This window comes from Hipposideros armiger, unplaced genomic scaffold, assembly GCF_001890085.2.
Source record: "Hipposideros armiger isolate ML-2016 unplaced genomic scaffold, ASM189008v1 scaffold_122, whole genome shotgun sequence".
Classification (NCBI taxonomy): domain Eukaryota; kingdom Metazoa; phylum Chordata; class Mammalia; order Chiroptera; family Hipposideridae; genus Hipposideros; species Hipposideros armiger.
In genome coordinates this window covers 35,814-51,465 of record NW_017731472.1, presented here as the reverse complement: position 1 = coordinate 51,465, position 15,652 = coordinate 35,814, and the positions used below count along the sequence as shown (strand labels likewise).

General features: G+C 39.2%; 1 protein-coding gene across 1 annotated transcript in view; it reads left to right on the top strand.

Moving 5' to 3' along the window:
* Nucleotides 1–5,837: 5,837 nt before the first annotated feature.
* Nucleotides 5,838–15,652, top strand: part of LOC109385699 (ankyrin repeat domain-containing protein 55) — a gene marked incomplete at its 3' end in the record, with an annotated part of 43,486 nt that continues 33,671 nt past the window's right edge. Inside the window, exons 1-2 of the mRNA XM_019648208.1 lie at nucleotides 5,838–6,025; nucleotides 6,187–6,277. Of these exons, the coding sequence (XP_019503753.1) occupies nucleotides 6,220–6,277 (58 nt within the window). The remainder of the gene's footprint in view (nucleotides 6,026–6,186; nucleotides 6,278–15,652) is intronic.

Here is a 15,652-nt window from a genome sequence, read left to right as displayed (position 1 = left end):
TGTAACGTTGTCAATGAGAAAGTCATCAGCTTGGGCAAGGAAAGCCCTTCAATGATGGCCTTCATTCACTAAATATTTATTGAGCACCTACTCTGTGCCCTGCTCTGTGCTAGACTGTAGGGACACAGAGTGGACAGAACAGACAAAGGCCCTGTTTTCATGAAGTTTAACCTCTAGTGGAAAACTGTCTTAATTTGGGACAATGACTCCAATGCAGATAGCTTGTTGAGAAGTTTAGGAATTACCAGTAGGAAAGAGGGAAAAGTCATACAGGAAAGGAGGGAATGGCAACCTATAAAAAGGTATTATTAAACCAGTTATTGCAGGTGGAAACAGAGCTTAATTTGGAAAAGGAAACTTTGGGAAATGGCATAAAACAGCATGCCTCAGAATCATTACATCCAAAGGCAAAGTGACTGGTATCTATAAACCAGCTCCCAAGAGTCACCGGCTAAGGGGGGCTGTGAGTTGGGGGGAGGAGGTGATTAGTTCCCTGGCACTTCTGGCCTACCCCAGAGCTGGCAAAGTGGCTTTGTGCATTCTGGAAAAAATACCCTCAGACCAAAATACAGATATGGACATAGAAAGTCAGCTGAAGCACATTGAAAAGTCTGGGGACTGATTACATCGTCTACAGGGAGATAGATAATGAAGACATAATGAAGTACAAGTTAATTACAAGTAGTGACAATTATAAGAAGGGAAAAATGAAGACATTTTATTAACTGTAGTGGGGGTTGGGCAGGAAGGTAGCTGCGACTTTAGATGGAACATGGAGATCGGGGAAGTCCTCTCTGAGCTGAACCCTGGATGGCAAGAAGCTTGTTATGGGAAGACTCAAGGAAAGCCGGATTTAGAGCAGCCCTAAGCAAACTGTGGGTCACGGCTGGTGCCAGTTCAGGAGCTGCTTGTTACCAGTTCCAGACAAGGATAAGCACAAAAACTGAGTTTCCATCTAAGGTTGGGTTCAGAGGGCCGATTTAAGTAATCCGTGGATTTTCAACAGCATGGTGGGTCGGCACCCCTAACCCTGGAGTTGTTCAAGGGTCAACTATACTTCTTAATGTAACCATTTAGAAACGGTTGCAGCGATTTGACATTGCCACAACCTCCAAGCCTGTGGTGAAGGACTTGTCTCATGAAACATGGCGCAGACGAGTTTGAGTGTTGTCAAACTTGCATGGAAAGTCATGTACAGTAGGATAGTGTTAAATATGTGATATTTTAAGTTCAGTTTGTCAACTATACTCTAGAAGTGTATAAAAATCTATACAAGCACTATTTGAAAAGTAATCACTTATTTATTTTAATTTAAGTTTATTGGGGTAACAGTGGTTAGTAAAATTACATAGGTTTCAGGTGTACAATTCCGTAATGCATCATCTATACATCACATTGTATGTTCACCACCCAGAGTTTAAGTTCTCCCATCACCATGTATTTGATCCCATTTACCCTCATCTACCACCCCCGCACCCCCCTTACCCTCTGGTAACCACTGAACTGTTGTCTGTGTCTATGAGTTTTTATGTCTTTATGTGTTTGCCTTGTTTCTTAGTTGCTTTCAGTTTTATATCCCTCATATCAGTGGAAGCATATGGTTCTCGACTTTTTCTATGTGACTTACTTTACTTAGCATAATAAGTACTTATTTATTTTTAAAACTTGCTATTTTAATCACTTTAATTTTTAACAAATGTAATTTAAAACTTAGCATAACATTATTAGTTAAATTATAGAAATAAATTAGTGTTTTTTATTCTTTCAGGTTTATTGAGATATAGCTTATGTATAGTAATATTCGCCCTTTTGAGGTGTTTAGTTCTATGAGTTTGACAAATGAATAGAGTGTGTAACCATCACCACGATCAAGATATAGAATATTTTTATCACTCCAGACATTGTCTCTAATCCTTTTATAGTCCATTCCTCCCCTCAAAAGCACTCCTCTGATTTCTATCTCTTTATGTGGTTTTTTTTGGTTTGGGGTTTTTTTTGTTTTGTTTTGTTTTTTGCCAGAGTGCCTTATAAATGGAATCATGCAGTATGTAGCCTTTTATGTCTGGATTCTTTCACTCAGCATAAAGCATTTAAGTTTCATCCATTTGTTGCACGTACAGTACTTTGTTCTTTTTTATTGCCAAATAGTATTCCATCATATGGATGTAACGTAGTTTCTTCCTTCATTCCCCAGTCTATGAACATTTGGGTTGTTTCCAGGTTTTGGTGATTGTAAAGCTGCTATAAACATTGACCTACAGCTGTTTGTGAAGATAGATGTTTTCATTTCTCTTAAGTAAATGCCAGTGAGTTGGATTGCTGGGCCATATTTATGTTTAACTTTATAAGAAACTAGCAGACTGCTTTTTAAAATGGCTGTGCCGTTTTGCATTCCCAGTAGCAACATGTCGGAGTTCTAGCATCCTCCCCAATAAGCAGTGTGTTTTTGCTTTTTGAAAGCCATTCCAATAAGTAATGTACTGGTATTGCATTGTGATTTTAATTTACACTTTCCTAGTGATTAATAACGCTGAACATCTTTTCATGTACTTATCTCCCATCTATATCTCTTCTTTGGTGACACGTCTGTTCACATGTTAATGCCTAAATGTGCTTTCAATGAACAATGTGGACATTTTTTATAATTATTTTTGTTATTCTATTTTTGTTCTGATTACATTTATTGACATAGAACTTTATGCCTATTGACTCTAACAATAAAAATTGGGACTTCCATTCTGTAGATCTTATTATTTCTTTTTATTTTTCTATCATTTATTTTTATCAGATTTAATTATTGTATTGGTCCTGATTGTTGTGGAAATTTAAAAGCCTGGTTCTTTGCCATAGATCACCTGAGAAGTACTGAGCTAGCCAGATGTCTTATCATGGACACAGCCCCTCTCTCCCTGGCAGGGTATTCTCATTGTATTCTCATGTCCTCACGAGAGGGAAAGCCTTTCTAAAATGGTGATATTTGAACTAGGGAAAGACCATTCCAAGTGGAGGGACAAAATGGCAAAGTTTGAGGAGGTTGGAAAAGGGCATAGCATGTTTAAGAAACAGAAAGGCTATCAGTGTGGCTGAATGTGAGGATGGAGGGAGAATGGTGAGAGGTGAGCTGGAGAGGAAGCCAAGAGCCAAATTGGCACAGCTGTGCAATCCTTGTCCTCTCTTCCCCTCCTACATTATAGATAAGAGTTAATGACCCACAGGCACCCGTTATGGATGAACAAATGTGAATATGTCTGGAGGAGGGCCTTATTCAAAATGCTCTTGAAGAAACAAACAAATGTTATCTGACACTTGGCTTTGGATGTATAGAAAAATTATCCTGTTTTTAACCTGGGAAGTGGAATGAACAACAAGAACTCTCACAAGAAGTCAGGGGGTGCGGTTCCCATGCCACAGATTAAGACTGAGGTTCGAAAAGTTATGTAACTTGCCCAAATCACAGCTAACAAGAAACCAACGTATCATGTTCTTTCTCCTTTATTTGACTGCCTTTCTTCAAAATGAGCCCCAAACAGCCCTTTACAAACATAAAAGTGTCTATATTTTAATTTGGTTTTGCTAATGATATAAATGGGCACAGTAACAATTATAGAGACTTTGCATTTATTTTGAGAGTTCCTCCTCTATATTAGTTTCTTAAAGCTGCTGTAACAAACTTGGTTGTTAAACACACAGAAATTTATTCTCTCACGGTTCTGGAGACCAGAAGTTCAAAATTAGTGTTGAAAGCGCTGTAGTCCCCCAGAAAGCTGTAGGGAACAATTTGTTTCTTGGCTTGTGGCTGCACCCCAATCTCTGGTCAATGGCCTGCCCTTCTATTTTTGTGTCTCTTTTAAGGACAATTGTCATTGGGTGTAGGGCCCGCTAGGATAATCCAGGATGATATCAACTCAAGATCCTTAACTTATTTACATATGCAAAGACCCCTTTTCCAAATAAGGTCATATTCACAGGTTCTGAGGGTTAGGATGTGGATACATATTTTTCAGGGGCCCCTACCGAGCCCACTACACTCTCCCTGAGCTTAAGCCTGGAAACTCTCCCCTGGTGGTCAGCTGGGCTCTCATCAGTCTCAGCTCATTTGTTCTTCTCCTCCCGGGGATTGCTGACCTACACTGCCTATTGTCTGAAAACCATTGTTTCAGATATTTTCCCCAGTTTTCTAGTTGTTTAAGCAGGAGGGTAAATCCAATCCCCATTACTCCAGTGTGGCTAGAAGCAGAACTTGCACCCAAGAGTGTAAGTTCATTGAGTGTAGAGACCTTTTTCTGTCTTGCTCACGGTTGCACCACCAGTGTCTATAGAAATGAATGGAGCATAGTAATCCTTCCATAGCAACTGATGAATTAATGAACAAATGAATGAAAAAGAAGTTAATCTAAATCCTTTATTGTTCTCTTGTTTAGGACCAAGTGGTGACAACTCCTATTACTTCTGTCAATTTGATGAGCTTGAGCCATCTCTCCTTAGCTGCATACCTGCTAGAGTAAGTCAGTTTCTTCCTCAATCCACTTTCAGCCCTCTCAGTTTGACTTTCATGGTTAATGCAAAAAAATGGCATGGAGAAATTTAAGAGATTTAACTATGTGGTACATTTTGGGTAATAATTTATAAGAAGTAGGTTCTGCCTGTGTTTTAAAAGACACAGGGGACATTTGGGAGAGGGCCTGATATGGGGAGGGTAAGTGAGTACACACTTGTCATAAAGAAATGGGGCCAGACAATGTGTTGGAGAATAAATTATGGGGCACTGAGAAAATATGAGAGGGAAGAAACTTGTCTATCAAAGAATACAATTTATAAATTATGTCCATCCATATCAAAACAAATGTGACTACATATGAAGAAAAATGGTTTCTACTTTCATTTTCCATTTATTCACTAATTAAGTTAAAAAAGAAAATAGTTATTACCATTATCAACAGCATTTATTAGAGTATCTGTTATATAGCTTTTTTACTTACCCAAAATCTTACTGTGTCTTGAATGTAGAGCTTTGTTAGTTTGTTTTGAATTTATCAGATTTGTAATTATAAATATAAATAATAGACACTTGTTATAATAAGCCTAAAAATACAGAGGTAGATAAAGAACAGGTTATAAATCTCCTAGTTTAAATACAATCCCCTGAGGTAACCAATATTAGCAGTCGATTGTTTATCTTTCTATATCTTCTTCAGTGTTACTATGAACATATATAAACATATTTACATGTACACTGGGTGGTTGCTGGTTTTATAAAAATGTAAACAAATAAAATATATAACTTGTTTTTTGTTTTTCATTTAACAATAGATTAGCGACATCCCACCAAATAAATGTATATAGATTCACCTCAGATGTTTTAATCTAGAGTATGAATTTACTATCATTTATTCAACTGCTCCTCAAATGATGTATATTCTGGTGATTTACAAGTTTTTGCCACCAAATATAATACTACACTAAACATCCCTGAGATTGCAGACTGTTTTAATTTTATCATCATGGATATCTGAGACTTGAAATATAACCATTCCAATGCCACTTTCTTCCCTCCGTTCTCCCTGTCACTTGGAGAACGGGACTGAAGGGAGACTGAAGATGAGCTGTAAAAGCCGTTAATTACTCCATACGGCACATGGCCAGCAGCCTCCTGCTACAATATTTACGTCCTATTCCATTGAGATGGCACTCTGTGCTCACATGACCCAAATGCAGTTCTCACTCCACCAAGAACACAGTCGAATCCAAACTGCATTGGCAGCTTTGCACATGCTCCGTCTGGCCCTGTGAATCCTTACTCACCCATTGAGATTTCTTTTGGTTTAAAGCAACACTCCAGCTGCTGAAGCTCTGTGACCTTGAGTGTTTTCCTGGCCAAGATCCAAGGCAGGTGGCCCCCCACGAATACTGATTTTTAGGGTTTGAGCTCTTTTTGTATATTTGTTTAAGGGTGGAGGGTGCACAATTCTTACACACAGGTATAGCTGATGAATGAGGCCACGAGGAGCAACTATTTTCCTGGCAGGTATTACAGGAATAACATTTACCTATTTCTATCATTTGCCTTGACAACAAGCTGCAGCCATAATGCACTTTTAATTCTCAAACCAAGGTCTTGGCAAGTTATGCTGTTATCTGACAGTTGTGTTGACTGTAACGTGTGAGATGGTGTTTTCTTTTCTCTAGAGACCTGGATGCTTTTTGCCATTCTGATGGTAAATGATGAGACAGGCAACCATGGATTTCAGCACTCCATCTGTGTTTGATCAGCAAAAAGGTAAAAATGCTTCTTTAATATATCCTTTGGTTTTTCACATCTTCAGTCTAACAGTAGGGATTTGCAGTTGTAAGGGGAGATGAGGGTGTGTGTGTGTGTGTGTGTGTGTGTGTGCGCGCGCGTGCGTGTGTGTGTGTGTGTGTGTGTGATGTGGAAAGAGGATTTCACATAGAAAACAACCCTGTTCTAAATAAGCTTATGGTCTATTTGTCTTGTTAAAGTGCTCCTACCTACACATTTTAAAAATTGGGTTTCAAGCAAACCAGCCATTTCAGATAGTATCATCTTTATTCTCATTTGTTTTTTCTTTGCAAATCTTTTTAAAAAATATTAGAGTAAGCAATATAAAAAGAAAAAATCATGTATCTCTTTTCAATCTTAATCTAATATCTCACTGCTATAGTTTCATAAATATCTCTTGATTTCCTTCACAAATAGATGTTGCCCAAATTTACGATGTAGTTGATACATTATCTCATCTGAGGTTGTGTAATGACTTATCACTATGTTATCATTTGCAATGACCGGATATATCTTTCTTAATCCTAATATCCAGGGTAGAGGTAATTTTCTGCATGAAAAGATTGCTATGAACTTGACCTATCCTTATAAAAAACATGTATTCAGTCAGTCTCATTTTGCATATGAAGTGTGTGTATATACATATACATAATACCTATGTGTAATTATACATTTTTTTCTATGCATGTACAGGAAATGCCTATTCTGTGAGTGTAATAAATATTTTTTAGAATATATTTCTAAATATCTGATATCTAAACCACTTTCTATAATCTCTTAATATTCTTCGGGATCCTAAGGTCCTTTGGTCATTTACTTGTTTTGACTACAACATAAAAATGGTGGTTTGTGAAAGCCTCATTAAGAAAATTCACTGCTGCTTTATTTTTCCCTTGTCTTGCTCTAGACCATAGCGTGTTTACTATCCTTTAAGCTGCATCTGGTTTCACAGGTGAATTATTGTAGCTCAGCGTTTTCTCAAATAATAGATTTGCATTTAGATTTCTGAGTAACTATATGTATGTGTGTATTATATAGTTTGATGTCCAGTTTGATTTCCACTCGTTTTGAACAGTGTGTGTATATATGCATGTGCGCACATGCATGTGTGTGTGTGTGTGTGTGTGTGTGTGTGTGCTTTCCGAATGTGTTGGTTCACACTGTGTTTGGATATGAACACCACAGAGAAAGTGATGGTTACAGCTGTGGCCTCCACCATTCTCTCCCCTTCGTACATTTTGTATCACCGATGGCAATCAGCAAAAGTGAAAATATGCCTACATCCAAACCTCATACTGGCTTAAAATAAAAAATGGCATTGTTGAGCTATGCAATCCAAAGAGGAACACAATGGGTTTATTTTTTAATACTAATTTTGGGGAGCTGGAACAGACTGCAGGAAACTAGTGCTTCATAATGAGTTCATCTGTTCCTGTGTGTATCTCCTAACAAGACTGAGCCCAAACATAGTTAAAATGCAAATATACAATATTTATTTTCTTCTAGCACTTTTCATATAAACAATACACAGCGATTTCTTTATCCTAGGCTTGATTCTCTCCCAAGTCAGTTAACCCTTTTCCTGCCATCTCTGTCTCTATTTCACAGTCCTTTCTCTCTAGAGGGGCTGTGGTGTGGTGGCAATAACATGGGCCACATAGGTTAGAATGGAAGATCAGCTTTTTCTAAGCTGGGTGACCTTAGCAAGTTACCTAACCTCTCTGAGACTTAGTTTCCTCAGCAATAAAATGGAGGAAATGATGCTTACCTGCCAAGGCTGTTGGGAGAATCTAAAATAATATTAAAAAGCACCTGTCACATTGCCTGATATGCAATGTACTTTCAAATTATGGCTGCTTTGTTATTGTTATTGGTGTTATAATTATTACCACCCTGGACTGTGAGTGCCTCAAGTGCAAAAGACTATTCACCTTTCTATTTCCAGCTTGAATTTAGCAGTCCTCAGAATAAATGAGGGCTTAGTTAATGCTGGTTGACTGGATTCCATTTTTTTTTCCTTTTAGAGCTCCAGGGTACCATTTAGAGCAACCCCTAGAATAATAATTAACTGAATTATATCTGAATAGCTCTACTATCTCATTAACCCTTCTACCTTCTTAACAGCATGAAAGGCCTTAATAGATTTAGACCATTATATGGATTGTAAATGCCATATTGTTGGGCAAACCATGGCGAAGTGACTTTTCTTACAAAAAGTTGAGTATGGAGCTTTAGTAGGAAGATTTCCATGAATTCTGAGTATCTGGGGAATCAAAACTCTGGCGGCCACTGGCTTTTTATGCAGATATGGACAAAAGACATTACATCTGGAAGAATCTTAGAAGTCATGTAACCACTGGCTCTCAAACTTGACCACACATCAGAATCACCAGGACAGATTCTGAAAATGCTGATGCCTGGGCCTCCCCACTGGAGATTTCCATTTAATTGGTGTGGGCTTTGAACTGACAAAAGCTCCTCAGGAAGCTCTAATGTACAGCAAATGTGGAAAACCACTCATCCAGTTCATCCCCTAACATCTCAGGTAGGGAAAGTAAAGCCCAGACAGGTTAAAAGCTGGGCTCTTTTTAATAATAATAACATGCAGCTAATTAGTAAGAGGGGCTTGACACCCAAGAGCTCTCTACAGGACAGCAGAACAATAGTGAGCTTTTTTTCATGGGCTATCTCTGGCCTAACAGCTACTCAGTGGTGGGGGTGGGGGTCAGGCAGCTCTGGCTCAAGGTTTCCTAGAGAATGGTTAGCATTGTACACTTGAAAAATAGGATACATAATGACCTTCAGGGCTCAAACGAGGCTGAATCCCTCTAACTTCATTTTTCTGTATTTCTCTATATATTATGCCTCTAGGTAACAAGATATCCTGCTTAGGGATCGAGAGACAATTGTTCAAGTCCTGTCTGTCCTCTTCCCCATTGCATGAACTTATACAAACTGATCTCTTCATCTGTAAAATGTGGATCATATTATATATTCGCAGGGCTGCTGGGAGGCTTAAAGATCGGGTTTTCTGACGGGCCAAGGGGATTAGGACCACATCTCTGGCTTGCTTTGTGAAATCGTGAGGGAGGAAGCCCGAGTCCTTAGAGATCTCCATTCCCGCATGGTGCTTTTTGCTTTCACCATAGCAACGTCCCTTCTGGTCCCACGTGCTCTTCCTGGCTTTCTTCCCTCTCAAAGCTCACATGCAGGAAAGGACCTGTAGTAAAATTATTTACTACAGTACACAGAGGTTCCTGCTGAAACTGAGATATTCTGTAACTGAAGATATTTGCATTTTCAACTTTGTCTCCCGTTGTGGAAAGAAAAGCTTTGCTGTGCTTGAGGAGGAACTCTAGGCCTCAGAGAAAATGGGAGTGAGAAGTGTGGTCCCAAGGGCCTCGTTCACCCCTGGCCCTGCCCAGGTTCTGTGAAAAATTTGTTTGCTGAGTAGGGTGTTTGCAGGCACCTGTGGGGGCTGGGGCCCACCCTCACAGGTTTTTCTCGGTTAGAGTTGTTGGGAGAATGAGTAGGGGCTCGACCCTTCAGCCCAGATTTTTAAAAAAGCATTAGTGTCCTAGGTGCTGTAACAAATTGCCACAAGCTGGGTAGCTTAAAACAACAGAAATGTATTCTCTCACAAGTCTGGAAGCCAGAAGTATAAAATCAAGATGTCAGCAGGGGATTTGCCTCTTCTGGAGGCTCTAAGGAAGAATCCTCCTTTGCCTCTTCAGCTTCTGGCTGCTTCTGGCCGCATCACTCCAGTCTCCGCCTTCTCTGTGTGCGTCTCTGTCTTCTGTGTGTCTCTCAAAACTCCCTCTGCCTCTCTGTTAGAATGATATATGTGATTACATTTAGGGCCCGCCCAAATCATCCAGGATAAACTGCTATTCTCAAGATCCTTAACTTAATCACATCTTTTGACATATAAGGTGATATTCACTCTTTTGCCATAGAAAGTCATCACAATTTCTGGGGATTAAGGCATGGATATATCTTCAGGGTTCCCATTCAGCCAGCTACATGGCATGAAAAGTGGTCAAATCCCTTCTCAGAAAGCACGCAGCCTTGTGACTTGGTTTTTGGTAAAATTCATTCTTATTTAAGCTGGAAGGAAATTTGGTATTTGTGAACTGGGGTGGGAAGGGTATCTATTTAGTGCAGACTCTGTGCAGGTACTTTATATAGATTACATCATGATAGGAACTAATGTTTACTAAGTAGAGCCAGGCTATGTGACCTTACATAGACTAGCTCATTTAATTCCCACATCTGTCCCACTATTGTTTCTACCCTTTTACCAGTGAGGAAATTCAAAAAGGTTGTTACTTACCCAAGGTTACAAGACAAAACGGCAAACCTGAGATTCAAGCCTAAACCTGCTTGACTTCAAAACGTGTGTTTTTCCTATGACAGTACTCTTCCTTGATCAACCAAAAATTTTAATGAAGAAATAGGACATCAACAAAAATTCGTATTAATGAAGGATATATTTTCACAATCAGACTGTTATTCCACTGCATTATGGATTGTTAAAGCTCCCGCATGCAGACATGCTGGTTTTAATCTCCAACTTTTCATCTAAAATGAGAATGCTAGACAAAAAGAATTTAGTATGCACAGATTTGCTCTTTGCTGAAAAAGCAAAAGTTAAAATTCTGGTGTGCCAACCAGATGCCTCTAAAGGAAGAATAAGCAGGTTTAGAAAGGGATTTGGGAAGAGAACAGAGAAAAGGCAGGCAAAGGAGCTAGAAAAGAGGGAATGATATGGGCTCAGTGGATGATTTTAGGCTCATGGATCTTCTTGGGAATGACACCCAGGAACACTGAGAATTCTGTGATTGATTTTCAGATTGATGGTCCAGATAGAGGAAGACTAACCAGCAGATGACCAATCCACAGGTTTAGAAGTTGATTAAGTATTGCTTTTGGGGAAAAGCTCAGCCTTCTCCCTCTCTTGGCCAAGAGAAAAGATCAGAGGGAAAAAGAGAGATGGGAGAAGAACTCTTTTTCCAATGTTCTTGACCACTCAAAACCACACATAGGCAAACAGGTTTGCTGGAAGACTACGCCTCCCCTTTCTCTGCCTCTTTTTTGTGCTGCCTTTTTGCAGCACACAGGAACCTCCCTCCCATCAACCAGCTTCTGGGAAAGGTTGTGACAGATCAGTTCACTCCTGGCCCCTTGTGGACCTAACTATAGATAAGCCTCAGACTGATCTTATCCAAACAGCTACCATTCACAGCCTTAGACAACTCTACTGTTGGGAATGGGGCCTCTTGCCTGAGTATGTATCCCGAGAAGGAGGGTGTGGGAGTAGTATCCAGAGGGAATGACGGCCCACCTGGTCAACCAGATCTCCAGAATCAACCTGCTGCTGTGTCCCACAGCATGACCAGATCAGCTTCAGAAGGCAAACCCTCAACTCAGTCCCTTGTCCCAAAGTCAGCTGGGTCACCACACTGAGTTTTTCCTACCACCTCTATTCATAAATTCTACATTTCTTTAACAATTATTAAGCAACTGCGTTGGATAACTGACATCCATGGATTTTTCCCTTTGATACATCTATTTGGATGCAAAGATATTTTAAATAAAAACCAGTGAATTTGTAGCTGTTTTTATTATCAAGCAAATATGAAACAAACATCTCGCCCATCCTCAAATATGGGACAAGGTGAGGGTCTAGATGCACTAAGGTCCAAGGTTGGTGTATAAGATGGTTATGAGCTAGACGCCATCTTGCAGAAAGACCACATCCAACAAGGAGCCACATGTTGAGCTCACCTGTAACTCTCAAGAAGTCTGTTGATCATTCAATGCAAAGTGTTTGCAGATGCTGAGAATTCACTTATATCATGAATGAGCTAAATCTCAGATTTTCTGATTTATCTCTTAAAATCATGGTGATTTTCTCCTAATATTAACTTTAAACTTGTAAATAGGTTTGTGTACTTAGTAAGGGCCCTTAGTTTGTTTTCTCTTTGTAAAACTTGAAAATAGCATTTGCTCATTGATGAGGCTATTTTTTGGGTATATTGGGGGAGGAAGTGAAGGAAAACTGGCCCACTCTACAAGGGAAGTACTTCCATTTCTAAACATGTCCTCTGAATTTTGAAATACACATACATAATATTTAATAGTATTCTAACTCTTTTTTAACTTTTTGTTTGAAAATAATTTTGAACTGAAAGAAATGTAAGAATCATATAAAGAACACTTGTGTATTTTTTACCCAGATTCGCCTAGTATTTACATTTTACTTTATACGCTTTATTGTTTGCTCTTTCCCTGTGTCTCTCTCTGCCTCTCCCTCTATATGTGTGTGTATATACAAAGTGCCCCAAAAATGTATACACATTTTAAGAAAGGAAAAAAATGTATTAAAATTGTAATACTCAATATATACCAGTAACAAAAGATGAATACAAGTCACATTTGACTTCTGCAATTATAAGAGGTGCTCAAAGTGGTTACCATCAGCATAATTTCAATATAATATTTTTCCATTCTTAAAACGTGTATACATTGTTTTTGGCACCCTCTGTATACGCATATGTGTTTATGTGAATATATAGATCTAGATGGATAGATAGATAGATATCCTTATATATGCATGTACTTTAATCTGTTTGCATTTCAATTTTGTCTGTTGACTCAAAAATGTCTTTTATAGCATTTTTCTTCCCAGTATAGGATCCAGTCTAGGATTAGGTATTACATTTCATTGTCATATCTTAGTCTTCTTTCATTCTAGAACACTTACACAATTTTGTCTTTTATGACATTAGCATTTTTTAAATTATACTCTCTCTTTTTTTTTAATACTTAATTCCTCCTTTTGAGTTTGTCTGATACTTCCTCATGATCAGATTTAGAAAATGCATTCCCAGCCAGAATACCACATGGGTGATGCGTTCATCTCAGGTTAGTGCAGTATTGTTTAAATCTTTTTAAATGGTAATTTGAGGCTACAGATGTTAATACTATTAGATATTGACCAGTTCTTACAGAGCATCTTAATATTTTAAGAGGAGGAATTCTTTTTCCTCATTGTAAAATTAATACTGCCTTCTCCAAAACATTCAAGTGATACAAAATGAATTCGGTATAGAAAGTGTTGTATTCTCTTAACTAGCAAACGGCTCTGGTCTTCAGAGTCTCTAAGCCCCAGCCTGTAACCAGCCTCTCAGCTGCCAAGATGGACCCATGGCAACTAACCTTCCACCCCAGGGCTGGGGAGTAGCTTCCAAAGGGAAATAGAGAGTTCAAACCAAGAATAGTAACCAGTATCAATAATCAGAAGAAGAGCAATAAGTCTGGTTTATTAAGCAGCTCCCATGTGCCAGGCACTGTGCTAACCTCTAATCCTATTATCTCACTTATCCTCAACATAGTCTATGAAATACATTCAATTTCCAGTTCATCTGAGTTTATATGACTTGCCCAGAGCTATACAGGTTCAGGGGCAAAGCTGCCATTTTAACTCTTGCTTCTGATTCCCCAGCACTCCTCACACTTCCCTTCACCACCAAGTACTACTTTTTGGATTCTCATAGCCCACCCCTTCAATATCTCCATGACCCCTGGCACAACAAGGAAAAGAAAAGCAAATGTGCTTGTATGTACTCAGGCTGGGCCAGCTCCCCTGAGCTGGGCTTTCATTTGCAATGAACTCTGCCCAGTGGGCTCAGCTCAGTGACAGCTGGCCTCTTCCAGGGTAGGGGTGGATCCCATCTCCATGGCAGTCTGTCTTTGGAGCAAAAAGGGCACCAGCATCCTAGGAGGAAGGGTAGGTTAAAAGGGTGGGAGCACACTGGAATGTGACCTGTGGAACTGATGTGATGGGAACTGGGGATTTGCAAAGTCAGGGCTGGCGTTCCATCACAGAAGCTTTCAAAGGCAGGTTCTTTACCATTTTCCTCTTCAGCCCATTTGCTCTGTACAGCAACAAATTGACGTTTCTCCAAGAGACCGTTCAGAGAACCCCAACCCTGGAACCAAGGTCACACGTAAATGGCAGTTGATAAAAAGGGAAAAGAATTAGTTTAACTTTGACATCCTGTGCTTTGATCATGGGTAACATTGAGATAATTTTTTTGCTCTCTTAACTCACCCCAGTAAATCAGAACACAGCCTGGTGTTTAAAAAAAGAAAAAAAAATATTTTTAAGAACCATGAAAAGGACACCTGAAATTCATCTACATTGACACTTAAATCCTTCTGATTACATAGTGCTATTCAAAAATGTTGTCCTAGAGTTTTGGCCACAACTCTGCTGACTCAGCCCCTGAACATAGAAAAGAGTGGAGATGGGCTCAGAGGGGATCACAGCAGAAACCAATTTAAGGATAAGTTCTGAATAGATATTCCTGGGTGTTTTGCCTCAGAATCATCGTACTTGTAGAATTGGAAGGAACCCCAGTGAAATGTAATCCAACTCCCTCACTTTTTATATGTGAAACTGAGACATAGAGGGATTCGCCGTGATAGGGTGGTGTGAACTGCAATGGCTGCCGGAGCCAAACTGTGAGGTTGAAGTCCCAAGGCTGCCACTTGCTGTGTGACCCAGCTGTTTAACATCTCTATACCTCACTTTCCTAGCTTATAAATTAAGATGCTGCCACTACAAAGGATTGCTTAGAAAGCAATCTTTCTAATGAATTAATATGAATACATATGAAGCACCTGCAACCGTGCCTGGCCCAGAGCAATCACTTAGCAAGTGCTAGTGACCCTTATAAATGACTTACCTAAGGTGACATGGACAATGAGTCTTTCTGGGTCGAGACAACGTCCACCCCTCAAGCTGTCTACCCCTCTGTAATGAATTCATGGCATTTGTGATTTGGTGATTAGAAGGGGCAGAATTTGCCTGAGCCGGAAAACCACATCAGAAGGAAAATAATTTCCAGGAAAGCTCATAGGCCTTAGAAAGCTTCTACTTTCCCTTTCCTCTCTTTCTGGTATTTGTCCTATAAGATTTGCCTTATAGATAAAACTCTTCTTTTGCACAACTGTTAGCATCCATTCTCCGTGCTGGTGCCAGGTAGATTTCTAGACTTTCTATGCTATTCTAGAAATGTATCTAGTTTTGAGACAGACCTCACTTTTTAAATTATTAGTTTCATAATGTTTTACTATTTGATAGAGAAAATCTCTTTAAGTGCTGTCTTTTTTTTTTTTCAATGTTATTGGATATTCTTACCCATTTTTTGTTTCCTTTTTTTATTTGCTTTTGCTTTTGGAATGATAATACATTCAAATACTTTCAAGGTATAAAAGACTATACAATTAAAAATCTCTCCCCTCCCCACTCAACCCCTGCAGCCATCCAGTTCCCCACCCTGGAAG